This window comes from Lepisma saccharinum, chromosome 15 (assembly GCF_977018435.1).
Source record: "Lepisma saccharinum chromosome 15, izLepSacc3.1, whole genome shotgun sequence".
NCBI lineage: Eukaryota > Metazoa > Arthropoda > Insecta > Zygentoma > Lepismatidae > Lepisma > Lepisma saccharinum.
Genome location: NC_139243.1, coordinates 69,449,808 through 69,465,469, shown reverse-complemented (window position 1 = coordinate 69,465,469; position 15,662 = coordinate 69,449,808). Strand labels below are relative to the sequence as shown.

The 15,662-nt window shown below is 36.9% G+C and overlaps 1 protein-coding gene across 1 annotated transcript in view; it reads right to left on the bottom strand.

Moving 5' to 3' along the window:
* Positions 1-15,117, bottom strand: part of LOC145999315 (uncharacterized) — a 74,290-nt gene extending 59,173 nt beyond the window's left edge. Inside the window, exon 1 of the mRNA XM_083136256.1 lies at positions 14,787-15,117. Coding sequence (XP_082992382.1) covers positions 14,787-15,052 — 266 coding nt within the window. The 5' untranslated portion in view covers positions 15,053-15,117. The remainder of the gene's footprint in view (positions 1-14,786) is intronic.
* Positions 15,118-15,662: the final 545 nt, after the last annotated feature.

Below are 15,662 nucleotides of genomic sequence, written 5' to 3'. Positions count from 1 at the left end.
TGTTGAATGTGAATTCTCTGAATTCTGGGAATTATGTGAAATTTCATTTCAACAATTCATTTCCCCACATTGTTGCAAACTTATCTAGTTCTAGAGACTGCAGTGATAGTAACAAGATGCAAAATAATTTTTGGTTTACTAGTATCTTGAGATGGATGCAAATAGCTGGAAGTCCCAATGCAGCCACACATTTCAATAAACAGGTGGAAGTGGAAAAAAAAAAAAGTAGTCAAAATAAAACCAAGAGATGATTTATGATTTGAAGACCAGAAAAGTGATGTATGATAAGCTAAACACAGAACCCATATTTCAAGTCTATCACAATAAATTTGGAGAATACCTATGTGATGGTCAGTTTGTTATAATCATGACATATTCTTATGGAAAAATAGTGAATGTAAAATTTACAAGAGTTAAGCATTTATAATTAAAAAGTCCCTGTGACTAACATAAACAAAATTTCTTGATGCGCATGTCAAATTAATTCACATTGGCAACATTAACAGTGATGGTAATATTGGTAATCAAGTTTCAAGTGACATCCTAGTTCTTCTGAAACTACCATGTAAAGACGAAAACTTTGTGTAAGGCAGATTGCTTACACAATCACCAACACCTTGCTTGACATGCATTTGCATATTATATGTATAAGGTGAAATTTCTTCAAGATAAGTGTCTTCCAGGTCTCATGTTGGCATTAGGTAATTACTCAATTCTGTTATTGTCCTAGAATTAATTCTAAAAGCTTTTGCATTAAGTTACATTTTTCCAGCTGGTAGCCGATTGCATTTTATTCTTATTTATTATGATATTTTAAAGAGTTTGAACATCCAAAGTCATAGTTCTATATTAAAATTTCAATATTTTTATATTTCAACAAATTTAATGTAAATTCCTGTCAATGGTGGACAGGAACACCACACTTAGATTTCCTTACTACAACAGGTAGCGCTGGGAAATACCAGATGACATGGACACAGACAAACAGTTAACAACAGGGCACCTAGCGGCAGCCGGAGTACTACAAACAATAGAAGCACACCAGGCAACAGTACATTAAGTTCCAACGAGGATGGTGGCAATGTCCACTGAAATTAATACAACAAAGAGAAAAAAAAAAGGTTTCGCAGATATAGTGAGTACTAGTTTCTCTGTATTTATCTACTACCGCGTTTCTCATTGCCTAATTAGGAATAAAATAATTTATATGACAATATTATGAGTTTTGTTATGGATAGTGCCGCATGTCTGAATAATCAGATGATTGTGAAATGTGCAGATTCTCTGGGTACATAACGGAATCTATACAGTTGGATTTTGTAATTAACAAGATTGCTGTGTGAAGACAGAATTTATGACAGGTTTGAAATCTTTTGATGACATGTGTGGCTCTGCTTGCATAATTTATTCTTTTTCTTTCGATTTGTTCAACTTTTCTTTAATATTTTCAAATGATGATATAGCAAGTTAATAAGCTATTATAAGACAACATGAATTCACACACACACACAAACGTCCAGTAAATAACACTTCCTCAATGACCAGGCTTTGCACAGTGATCCAAACAAATTCACCATTAACTAGAAGTTGTGAAAATGGATACAGTAAACTTGTGGTTCAAGAACAGAAAGCTACTACTGGAATATAAGAATCCTAGAATTGAAAGCTACCTGCGGTTATAAGATGAGAGTCATCTCTTGATGATGTGATCTATTTTACTTTGTAATAGGATAGACTTTTTTATCCAGTTAGCTTCATCTCTTTACAAACCTTTATTGATGCCAATTCTGGTTTGAAACTTAGTTTTTGTACATCTAAACTCTAATCTTAAAGTGATGTCTCATAATCTGTTCTTATGTAGTGTTGCATTTTTAATATGCCATAACTCAAGTTTGTGAATAGAGTAACAAAACAACAAACAACCAGAAGTTAATGTTTCAAGTTTCAAGATTAATTAATTATTGCCCTTTTTAATAAAATGGGAAATGTTATTGAGTACATGATATTTTTCCAAGAAAACTGCTTCTTCGTATTTAACACCTTGATCAATCATTCAGCAAAACAGGCACTCTTCATAGAACCAGGTTCTGGATGCCATGAAAAAGGGAAATCCTGAAGGAGTTCATGAAAACTAAATCACATGTTGAAGTTACCCTTCAGTGAGTGCTAGACCATAGTAAGTATGACCTGAACATAAGCAGGGGACCAAGAAGAGAGATACAAGACACACACATTTACTTCCTGTCACTTGTGTCACTTCAGATATATTATGAATCTAAGAAACTATGAGAAGTTGCTACTTGCCAAAACTTTTGACTGTCATTGAAAGAGTTTTTAAAGAAATCAAAGTAATAAAATTTTACGCAAATAACTAAAAAATAAAAATGAAGAAAAAATAATGAAGCTGAGTTACCTGAAATATTTAGACAAAGTTGAGCCTCTTGTGGAAAATATCTTCAGATAGTGAAATTGGAAACAAGTCGGCATCATTCTTTTTCAATTCAACGATTGGACAACAAATGTAGTGCTGACAGCTGCCAAGTTGCTTCTTCCTGCTTCTATTCTTCAGCATGCAGGTGGAAATTTTAAGATCAACTCACGCATGGTCTGGACAAAGAGTGATGCAATTCCTCGCATGGAAATGCAAAGTTCAACAATACCAGACCATCAGGTTGAAGACAGTGCCAAAGTTATTATCAGAAAAAGAGTAATGTTGTAGTTGGCCAATCCAGGTTTAGGTGACTAGCCACAAAAGTGGTTATGAAATGTTCTATTCAGAGTGAGCTCAATAACTTAACTAATTGTTGTAAAATTTTTAAAGATTACAACCACTACCAGGTTAGGGGTGGCAACAAAATCCAGGTAATGGGTATCCATATTCAAATCATCTGATATTCATTCATTTTGGATACAACAGAAAATCTGAATATCCTGATAATTTGGATAGTACACAGCTGATGGATGATTTGTATAATGGAACCACCAGCAAATGAACCTGTGCAGACCCACGACTCTTGTTCACAGCACTTCTGCAAGGAGGGGAGGAGCAGAGGGGAGCATGCTTCCTTGTGGATGGAGCTGAACGGTTCAAGGGGAGAAGCATTTTAGCAGAAGGTTCTTTTGTTTGTGGTCACTCTGTAGGAAATCCGTGCAGTGAAATACGAATACGACAAATAAAAGATTGGATAGCCTGTAAAACAGATATCTGGATAATCCAGCCAATTCATATATCCGAATAATCGGTATCTGGCTACCTGTATTCCAGATCACACTAGTTAGATGCAAACAAATACGTAATGTGAGTGAGTTTCCCAGAACTTGAAAAAGGTACACTAAGAGATACATACAAAAACACAACCTCACATGGCTAGTCAATCTACACTTTTGTAGAGACCCAAGTGAGAGAAGTGTAAAGTGACTAGCCAAGTGAGATTCTGTTTTTGTATGTATCTCTTAGTGTAGCTTGAGACAGATCTGGGAAACCAGAACAAAACATCGCAGATAAAATAAAATAATAACCACTAAAAATAACTGTGCTAGATTATTTTGCATCTATAAAAAGTGGTTATGCAAATCTTTAATAAGAACATAGGAATACAATATGTAGCCTACCTGATAAAAAGTAAAAAACTATGGAAGTAGATTTCCATGTTCCATGTAGTGCTCGATGTCAAACACTATGAGGTTAAATCCCACGCTTGTATACCTACTTACTCAATTTCATTGCTACAGTTAACACAGCATTGCAGATACATCTTCATAGCCAAGTGCATACACAAAATAAAGTGATATTGTCATGAAATTATCAAGAAACATGGAAATCAAATTTGCCCCTTTCATCACATGACTTACCTACTTTAAATGCAATGAAGCAAGTTTATAAAACATCCTTATTTACTGACTGATAGACAGCCCACACAAGAGTGCTTGCATCCTTTCACAATTCTTAAAGTTCCTTAGTCTAACGGCACAGTGCAGGTGGGTAGTGTTGGTTTGGAAACGATATGATAAGTGGTGGAGTAAAATAAGTGCCATCCTAGAATCTGTCAATCATGAAGAACTTATTCCTCTCAAATTTTTTACAGAAGACTTCTCTCCTTTGACTGTTCTTAATCCAGATATTTTAATTCCATTAATGACACGAGTTTTAGTTCAGGGTCAATGAATTTAGCAGAACTGCTACTCTTGTACAGAATAACACCTATTTGACAAAATCATATAGAAAATATGACACACCCATTGAATTGCAACCTATGTAAGTACCTTGAATATATAGCACATCACACATACTAGGGTTGAGATATACCCCAAGTCTTCTAAGCGTCAACAGTTCAGCATCTTTGACATAACCCCAGAGGAAGCTGACCGGAACCGTATCTGGTTTCGAGCCACCACCTGTTTTTCGGCAAAGCGCTGTTGTCACTTTTACCTGCAGTGTTTAGACATCCATTCATTCACTGTGACGTTTTACTCCCAAGGTCTTCATATTGCATAAAAAAATAGCAAAACACAATAACACAACCTAGCAAACATAGAGAACCGCAACCTCGTGTTTAGAAAGCTCTAAAGAAACTGAATTAGCAACATCTCATTTAGTCCACGTGGACTTGACGAGAGCTGTCATTTCTTGGACGGATGCTATTGGTGGGAAAGGTTTCAGGGGACGATTTATTGCACTCCACGTGGATCTTTCGGCACTTTCTTTGAAGTAAAGTGAGGTTGCTTTGGGGACCAGCACTAGCCTGAACCAATACGAATATTACTCATATGAATTTTTGCTGATATTGAGACATACTTGGAAATTTGGCAATTTAAAGAAGTTCAAAATACATCGTTATTAAATGTGGAAATAAAAAAATCATCCTGCAATCATACCATTTCAGTCTACCATATTTCTATATCTAAAAGTTCATGTGATATTAATGTTCTCACATTTCCTATTGTGTGTACCCTGTAGTATCCCCTAATCATTTACTACAAACAAGATTTACGATCTGCTACAAATGGCCATGATCGGCTGCTGCAACACATTGTTGGATATGTGTCACTGATTGATTGATTGATGACGTACTTCACCCACTACCCTAGATAAACCTGCACTGTGGCAACTGAAATCCTATTGGCCCCTTTGGTCCTTTTCCAGTCAGACACATCAAACAAAAGGCAAAAAAACATTACAACACCTGAAATAACAGACTAAAAATGAGCATCAAAGTCAAAATTTGGTTTGGTTTTATATTCCAGAAAGCTCTGCTAGCTAAATGGATTGTTACAGTGTGAAATCTCACAAAGTGCTGTTTTCCTCATTTGTTTATGATGAAAGGATGATACCAAAAGCTTCCTTGTAATTATATGAGCCAGCATTGGCAAAATCTGTTGAGTTTGAAGAAAGTCAGCAAGAAGGGGGGGAGGAGGGGAGGAAGGGGAGTTGACTTTTGTTGCACAATCCATGCAGGTCACTCAAATAAAGACTATCATCCTGAGGCAATTGTTGAAAGAAAGTTCGTTAGACATTTGACATATTAATTTTCTAATGAAGGGAGGGATGCAAATGTCCAAAATTATTTTTCCATACTCTTGTAGTAAAGCGAATGCTCTTCGCCACAGCACTCAGAGTTGGCTGGGTCTTTTTAAGTACTTTGAGGATCAACGGCTGTCAAAAGTTAGAAAAATTCAAAGAAAAGTAAAGACTTAGAAGAGCTGGCAGCACTCCAAATAATTAATACAGTAAAAGTCAACAAGTTCAAGGTTTCATTCATTAGGCAGTTTTCCTCAAATCATACTAAAATCGGTTGTTGACAATTACAACAAAAAAGGGTACACATTTCCAGAATAAGGTTGAAAAAAGTTATAATTTTGAAATAACGTGTGGTAGCACTTTAATTACCAGTCATTTCTTCATGTGGGAACTTTAGTTGAACATCATAGTGGGCAAGGGTGGATGGTTGAGAGGGCAAAAAGGAAAAAGTCATGTATTAATTAACTACAATAACTACTAGGGCTGAGCCCATACAGATACCGATGTAATCGTATTGGCTGATACCAATGGTATCGGTAAGTATTGGTTGAAATTTTCCAACAGATACCATTGTTTTTGAGTTGCTACAACCAAGGCCAAGAGCAACATTTGTCCTTTCCAAAAGTTCGCTCAGCCTTCCTTGAGACAGATTAATTTTAAGGAGAATTACTGAACAAACCCTCCATCTCCTGGGAAGCACATGATTGACAAGATCAAAGGCATGGGTAAAGGGAAAGCTGTGACTAAACTTCTTGAAGGCATATAACTACCAGGAAAAGGTTTTATGGAAATAGAATATACATTTCATTTTAAATTCCTGCTCGCATGATCATGGTGGACGTTTTAAAAACCAGCTGTCTCAGATCATAATATGTTTGATATTGTTAACAGGGGCTTTCAGTTTTGCTCTTTATGCACACTCTCAAATCCAGGTGAGCGACACTCAGACAGTTCACTAGACAATATGGTGGAGTGTGTGCGGTGATTTGTTCCATTTACCACGTTGTTGTATATATGGTACAATTAATCAATATAGCATCCTTTGTTATTGATGGGTGTCATTCTGCAAACATCCGAGTTGAATTAACCCTAAGAAACACGACATATGGTCCTCCACTCCAGAGGCAAGGGTTTGTGCTAAATGCGACGCCCAGTAAGTAGTATCATTTTCTTTCACGTGCATCATGCAAAATTAGACAGACTCAGCTCAGTCCAACAGACAAGCACATTTTGGTACATCAGGCCAACACAGTACATATTTGGTCCACCAGGGCAACATACAAAAAACACTAGCATTACTACCATGCTGGGCTGTCTCCAGGCCAGATGATTTCGGAGTTCTTGGGAAAGACGTGTGAAGGCCGCTGTGGAATTTGATTTGTATTATCTACATTCAATCAGGGCAGGAGGGTTCTGGATTGTATAATTTCTTCTTGCACTCATCCCTTCTGTGTCTTTTATGTGACTGTTGGTATCAGCCTATACCACAGCAACTTGTTTTTGTCACAAATGACAGAGAATGATGGACAGCATGGCAAAAAGAGACATTATTTTAATAACTGTATTTGTATATATTATTACATCTCTTTTCTCTTTCACCAGGCTAACCCAAATAACAGGAATGAATATTATTTACATGAAACTGAAGAAGAGACAATCCACAGATTTTTTAATTTTTCTTTGTAACTGCAGCAATGCTAGAAATATTTTTAAAAAAAAACTCTCTCTTTGCATCCTCTGGGTCTACAGAGAAGTTCACAAAAAAATTACCAAATGTCACAACACATTTTAAAGTATCACAATGGTTTTTATTTATTTATTTTTTTAAAAAAAAGGGAGTTCCCTGTGCATATAGCAGAATGACATGAAGGCACATTTATGGGATGTAGGGGTAGGGCTAGATACATTCTCGATCTCGGCCATTTTTGGAGGTGATGTGATCAGAACCACACTCCAGATGCCTTTACCCCATGGGGTTGCCCCCAGGTATCCATTGATTTGAGGCTGGGTGAGCCCCAGAGATGCTTTAGGGGGGGGGGAGGACAGAAAAATTATGACCTTATATCACCCACCCCGGGAATCGAACCCAAGTCTCTTGTATGGAAACAAGACACCCTACAGACTACACCATCATGGCTCAAAGTATTATAATGCTAGTGAGTTATTTAATGTGATTAAAGGAATGTGATGTGATGACTTGGTAACTAGCCTTTATTATTTTAAAATCAAATTTAGAAATATTGGTATCAGCGTCAGTGTGTATCAATGAGAGTATCAGTATTGGTTCAAAGTGGCATCAGCTCAGCCCTAATAAATACCGTAATTTTAGAATCATTTAGATAATTGTTACTCAACTAAAAATCTTTGTAAACTGCAAGGTTATTGCATCAAATAAAACCTGTTAAGGTGTATCAAGATGGCAGATAAAAAAAACAACAACAATTTTTCACTTGTTGCACACACTATACTGTGTTGTACAAATATTTTAGTCATCTGAAGTTTGCTGTATCACATGATCCAACACCTCTACAAAAAATGCCATGAATTAGTGCATAATATATGCACACTATCCCTCAATTTGTGTGTGCATGGTTTGGGAAGAATTAGTAATTCAAAATGGTTGTGCCAACTTCACACTACCCTGATCAATGGCTCAAAACGGGCCTAAACCAGTGCGAATATTCAGGGCACAATTCTTGCTATTTTGTGCATGCTATGATGGAATTTGTGTACACTCCAATGAGGCATTAAAAAAAAGTAATAAACATTATGAGATAAATTTCTCACCTGCGTGATCACATCCAACGAACCAAAATTAGTGCCAATATTTAGTGCATGCTCGTACAAGGGATTTGAAGGTAAAAAAAAAGTAAAGGTAAAGTGTTCCCCTGTGCATAGCACTACGCCATGAAGGCGTATAGGGGGTGTGGGTGTAACGCCCCACACTTTCTTGATCCGGTCGTGAGTGGGGGTGATGTGATCAGCATCACGCCCCTGACCGCCTTTACCCCCCAGGGTTTCCCCCAGGCAACATACAAAAAACACTAGCATTACTACCATGCTGGGCTGTCTCCAGGCCAGATGATTTCGGAGTTCTTGGGAAAGACGTGTGAAGGCCGCTGTGGAATTTGATTTGTATTATCTACATTCAATCAGGGCAGGAGGGTTCTGGATTGTATAATTTCTTCTTGCACTCATCCCTTCTGTGGGTTTCCCCCAGGTACCCATGTTATTCGACGCTGATATATCACCAGCATGACCACTTGCTTGAAACGGACAATATTGATTAAATCATTCCAGAGTTTGATATCTTCTAGGAAGTTTATTTATTCACAATCATGAATCGTTTGTCTTGTACTTGAGGTGAACAGGCTGTGAATGGTATAATCTACAAATGACTGTTGTAGTTGTATACCTCGCATTGTAGTTGCTTGAAATTTTGTCAACAGGACAACGAGAACATGTGCTGAAGTATTGGCCATACATTTAAATGAAAAATTATAAATTCTGTATTTTGCACCAAAATTTAACTATATGAGTGAATCGAACACAACACTGGCTACACTGACTTCTCTTCACCCGCTACCATCACTACTGTGCCTGACCACAGTACTAGACTGGCACAATGTGACTTCATATAACACACCATATTTCCGAAACCAATAATGATACTTCAAGTTCTGTTTCTATTTCATTTTATAAAATTGATTTTATGACCTGTTCAAATAACAAAATAATAAATTTATTTTCAGTGCTTTATGAAAATGATTTTTATTGCTCGAATAACGAAATAATAAATTTATTTGCACTGATTTACGAAAGACTGCCTCCCCCCCCCCCCAAGGAAAGATCTGCAATGTTATTTAAGTCAGGCTCTGCCATTGGCCCTGTGGGTATAAATAGCTTGGAATTTGGAGGTAATCATGACAAAAGAAAACTTTTGAAACTTTTGAACATGTCACTGTCATATTTAGGAAGTGCCTGCCTGGAATGCCTGATTCTCAAAAGGTTCATTGGAACAGCATTTGTGCATTCTTACAGAGTATTCTCTCTACTACTTGCCCTTATACTCGTATGCAAGAGTTTGTTTGTTCGAGTTTTTGTTTTACGTCCACTTTATACATAATAGGAGGGACGTGGTGCTGATCACATCACCTACACCTTTAGCCATGATCAAGAAAATGTGGGGCCATAACTCCACACTCCCTATACACCTTCATGGTGTGAAGCATAGCACAGGGGAGCACTTTATACTTTAATTTTTTTATGCATAATAGGGCTAATTGGGACTGGACTTAAAGTTTAAAGTGGAATCCAAAATGCTGCGTGCCTCTACCAGGTATTGAACCGAAGAACCCTTGATTACAAGGTGACAATGTTACCACTACATCACCATGGATGCCCAGGCATGCAACAGGTGCTCCAAAAAAATACCTTACTTTTGCTGTACTTCAAAGAGCAACAATTTTATGAATGGTGGGTCAATTTCTGGAAACCAGCAATGCATGAGGTGTATGTAGGACCATATAAATTTATTCACTCAATGATAGAGCACATGATTAGTTTAATGACTGAATTGGGACATTTAAAGGCCAATCTGTTCTTTTTGGAAAATAAGTCAGAGATTAAAATGAATATACAGTCTCCACGAAATAGAGACGTCTAGTTGCTGTAATTATGACTACCTCTTGGAATTTCAAAACAAGCTACGTGGACTGGCATCTAGCAACAGTGTTGCCAAGTGTACAACATTCCAGTGCAAACTTACGATTTATGATTCTTCATATAAATATATGGCCAATATTTAGGCACATGCTTGTTACTGTCACAATTGTTGCCAACAAGCTGAAATACCTAAGTTTTGATTCCCCACATGGTCAAAGTAATAACCACCCTACCAGCAAACACACCAACTGGGTGCTAAGTAAAATATTTTACTGTCAGTTACTCAATACAATTTTGAGTCTGGAGTGTATGTTTCTTTACTGGAAGATTGAACATTAATATTGTTAATAAATAAATTTAAAAAATCTTTTCTTTAAAAAAAATGAAGTGCAGAAACAAAAATTCGAAAATGGATCATATTGATCAATGTATTTCAGTGTGCTCTGTTATTCACGAAGCAATTCCCTTGTTTCTCACACACACACACACACATATGCATGTAATTGTCTGGGTCAGGCCCGTACCCAGGGAGGGGGGTATTTTGATGCAAACCTACAAAAATAACACGGATATTTTTTAAGATTTTGCAAGAATTTAGATTTTCTTCTTGTATAAATGAATGGGTTGTCTCTGGAGAGAGGCATTACAAAGGAGAACTGAGTACATTTTATTGAAAAGTCATGAAAGTAGAATAAAGTAAACTGTGGTATAATTAAATCAAACACTTTTCAAAAGATTCATTTCATTTCTCAAAATTTAGTATGTGTGCAAATGTTCTGTTTTCCTCCCAATGCCTTCCACTGGGCACTGACCCCTCCCTCCAGTTCAGTGCATTGATTGAACGTAATGGGTTCCTTGCCAATGTAGGATAAATCTTATTTGTGGTTAGGAGCTCTATACCCAAGAAGTCTAGCACTCTCATAACCTACCACGATTTCCTTTTATCTTAAATATAGGGGGTATACAATGCATACCTATACTTTCTTATTTTGACCATTCTTGACATTTTCAAACCTTTTTACAGACTACAATTTCGAGGTTTGTGCATAAAACTATCAGGGGCAGTGTGACATTACTTGCACTGAAAATTCACAATAAAAGTATCAAAACATAATGCACGATTTAGGAGGAGCATGGGTGGGGTGGATGGGCAAAGAATGACACATCATCTATTTAGTGACCATGATAACATGTTTCTGCACCTAGAAAACTTGACAGACTGCAATGGTATTACATGTCAGGGAAATTAAACTATGTGTTTCAAGATGGTGAATGAAAAACTGATTTTCCTCATGTTGCATGCACAATCTATACCATGTTCTCTTTTTCCCCAAAACTGTCTACAATGATATTCGGAGTATAAGAAACTAAACCCAGTCATTGTAGATAATTCCTTGGTCTGCAATTTTGCAGTAAAACTTTTAAAATTATATTTCATAGTTTAGGAGAGGGGTGGTGGTAAAATCGCGAACATACATTTTGCCATAAATGTAAAGTTTTTGAGTTGCAATTTTTAGAGTTACAAGATAACTTAAAGGATTGGTGTCATGTTTGAGAAAAATTTGTCACCCTGTTTAAAGATGGTGGACGACAGACTGATTTAACATGCCTTGCAAGAGTTTGAAGTTATGCAAATATTTGAGGTTAGATTTTCGTAGATTAAGAAAACAAGTCTCAGCTACGTTAGGACAGTTTTAAGCTTAAATTCATGTTGCAAATAGATACACCCAGGGAATGATTTTATTTAGCATTTGCATTTGTTGAAACTATTTCAAGATGGTGGATGAAAAATAGATTTTTCGGTAACACTTCGATCTAGTGAATACGGATTTCTTCATTTTTACAGAAGACACTACTTACGGAAATCACTTTCTGCAGCGTTGTGGAAGTTCGTGAATGTGTTTTCTATCTTTCTTAGCTTGAATTCATGTTTTTTCTAGGAAAATACATATCCAACAAGCAATTGATGAAGCTTTCATTTCCTTCCTGTACGTGAACCGGATGTCCCATGAGTTTGATGATGTAACCCCCTGGAAGTGTTTCCAACCACACAATTTTTTAACAATGTTTGCCTAATCTAAGCAACCTAACCTAACCTTACCGTCATGGTGTGTGGGGCTACTGTGAATGGTTTTTGGGGCTAACCGTGGATGGTTATTCGATCGAAAATAATTTTTGGGGCTATGCGAGAATGGTTTGTGGAGTTGTCATTGAATGGTTTGTGGTGCAATGCGATCACGAACCACAATTTCAAACCTGGGAAAAAATACGAAATTAGTAATACGAAATTAGGTATTTTTCGGTTAAGAAGGTTGGAAACACTGCATACCATGGACAAAACACAAGCACGACACACGATGAACCATTACTCTCGCGCCATATTGTATGTTAGGGAAGCGAAAAAACGAACAACAATAAGTACTTGTAATGTGAAAAATTGACATTATTTCCGTGAGAAATTCATAATAACACCTTAATGAATGATCCACGATGCAGAATACATAAGCAGCAATGTAAAAATGTACGAAATAAATAAGTTATAGGTGTATTCACCCAATCGAAGTGGTAAGGATTTTTCATATTCTGAGGTAGCTTCTGATGCCACTTTCAAATATCTGCCTAAACTACATTTTTGTACATTAAGAAAAGATAGTTAAATATTTTAGGGCATTTCTTAAGCTATGGCTTGACAAATATTTTCTTTTAACAATGTAGTGCATATGTATGTTGGGATCCAAATACAGGCCACTAATGGGAACTGTTAGTTTCATAGCAACTAGATATTTTGGAGGATTGATACAGTATTCCATTTGGCCTTATAATATTGGCATGGTTAATACACCGAGGAGATATTTAAAATTGAAACATCCACAAAAATAATGGGAAAACACAAACTGTGAACAAACTGTATTGAAGCAGAATTAAAAATCTGTGTGCAGCTACTTATGTTGTAGGTAAAGGTAAAGTTCCCCATGCATATAGCACCACACCATGAAGGCACATTCAGGGGATATGGGGGTAGGCTCCGACATATTCTTCATCTCAGTCATTTTGAAGATAATGTGATCAGAATCAAACCCCAGCTGCCTTTACCCCCCTCCCCAAAAATCCATTGATTTAAGGGTGGGTGAGTTCCAGAGCTGCTTTATGCAGGGACAAAACTGGAAAAATTCTGACCTTAGATCACTCACCCCAAGATTCAAACCTGGGTCTTCTGCATGGGCAGTCAGACAGCCTCTATACTTTTTTCTTTACATTTGTAATAAAAGTAATCCTCCTAAGCAGTAGTATCCCCCCTTTTTCTATTTTCTCAATTTTCACACACATCAATTTTCTCTATTTTTTCTGTATTCTCATTGGAACAAACACAAACATCCATGTCTGAACCAGGGACCCCTGGCATTGCACTGCATGCTGTGCCAACCACTCTGTCATTAAGGTCGACTAAAGCACCACAGCTATCAGGTATTAGTATAGAATTGCAATGTGCAACCCTGGGAACTGATCATAGATATATTAACTGTTACACCATCCAGCAAGAGTACAATTTTCCAGAATATAGTATCTTAGATAATTTAATCATTTGTCCTGCACTGTGGTTGTGCGGTCATGCTTTGGGCTCCAGCTATCGGACGTGTGCAGGTTTGAGTCTCCTTGGGGAAATGTAACAGCTTTTCTCCTGAGATTTCGGCCTGTGTATGAGACTGGTGAACACTCACCATCACGATTAAATTGGGGAGCTAGGAATGAGTAGCGTAACACGATCATGAAAATCTATGACGACGACTGGGGGTTCGTCGTGCTGACCACACATCACCCCGTAACTGGTTTGATAATCTCCCACCTCAGAGTAGGATCAAGTGGGAGTGTGGCCCGCAGTCTGTAGGTAGGCCTGGGCGCTCAATTGTCTGTTGCAGCACGGGTTATGTATGTTTTTAGTTTAATCATTTAAAGGTGTGAGACCTTGATTGTCAATTCTTCACTATGTTAACAGAAAATATTGAATAGTTTTTGATTCAGTGGACTAAAACAATACAAATTGAATCTTTCAATATATTACTATCAGGGAAAAATATATCTCATTTTTAATATATCTATATTTATAAACATAACCTGAAAAAAACCAAAATCCAAATTTTATGTTTTTTTCTGGGTTTTATCTATAAAAAAAACAGCAAAATGCCAACTCTAGGATGCAGGAAAAGATGACAAAATGCAGGCTGAAAACCAAAAAAGTATATGTAGTCCCCCCCTTTCGAAAATCCTGGACACGCCACTGTATACATTGCTTGATCCCACAAGAAAGGGGCATCAAATGGCAGGAAATTTCAAAGAACTATAAATTCCAAACTAGAGTGAATATTCCAAATATAAAAAAAATATGGGTTCTTATATATATCTAACAATATCATGTAACAAATTTCATTCTAATGTGACATGGTGGGGTTGACACTCGTGGACAATCTTATATGTAACCCTGCAACACTGGTGGCACAATACAGAAATTGCATGAATCATAACTCGTAAGTCATAAGATCCAATCTTGAACCTTAGTGCTCTCATGCTAATTTTCAATCCATGTACTAAAATTTCCTTCACCTACCTTTCTGCAGGCTCTGCCACTTCACTTTCTACTTGGTCAGGATTCTCTACACTATACTTCATGTCCTTATCTTCACTTAAAATTAATTCACCATTGTCATCGTCTTCAGCTGGCATTTTTTCAACAAATTGTCCATGATCACATGGATAAAATCCTTCACTTTTAGGAACACTTTGTCCACTAGGAACTTCCGGAGTTTTGCCTTCAAAGTGCATCCAACTATCACCATTCACACTTTCCACTTTACAAACTGACATTTCTTTCATGTACTCACTAGATAGTTTGATGTCAAGAGAAGCATCTTGTATGCACTGCTTAGATGGTTTGATGTCAACAGAAGCATCCTCTACACATTCATTACATAGTTTGATGTCAGCAGAAGCATCCTGTATGCACTGATTAGATAGCTTGACGTCAACAGAAGCATCCTGTATGCACTGATTAGATGGTTTGATGTCAACAGAAGCATCCTCTATGCACTCATTAGATGGTTTGATGTCAACAGAGATATCAACATCAGGAGGTTCCTCGAATGATTCTGTTTCAGTCTTGACACATGACTCATCCGGAAGCCACACATGCTCCAGAGATGTTTGTTCACAAACTAATGGATCAGCACTTTCTGTTTCAGACTCAATGCGCACTTCCACAGAAGAGAAACCTGTATCAGACATTGGAGCAGCCAAATTTTCTTGACTATCATGAGACCAGCACCACTTCTGAAATACAATCACAAGGAGGGTGGATTTTATTTAAAAAAATATTTAATCAGATTTTCTTTAAGTCACAGTTTATAATTTTTAAAAAAAACACACACACACAAACTTCTATGCACTTTATGTCTTTGACTTTCTAAAGAAAAAATGGATGTGAGGT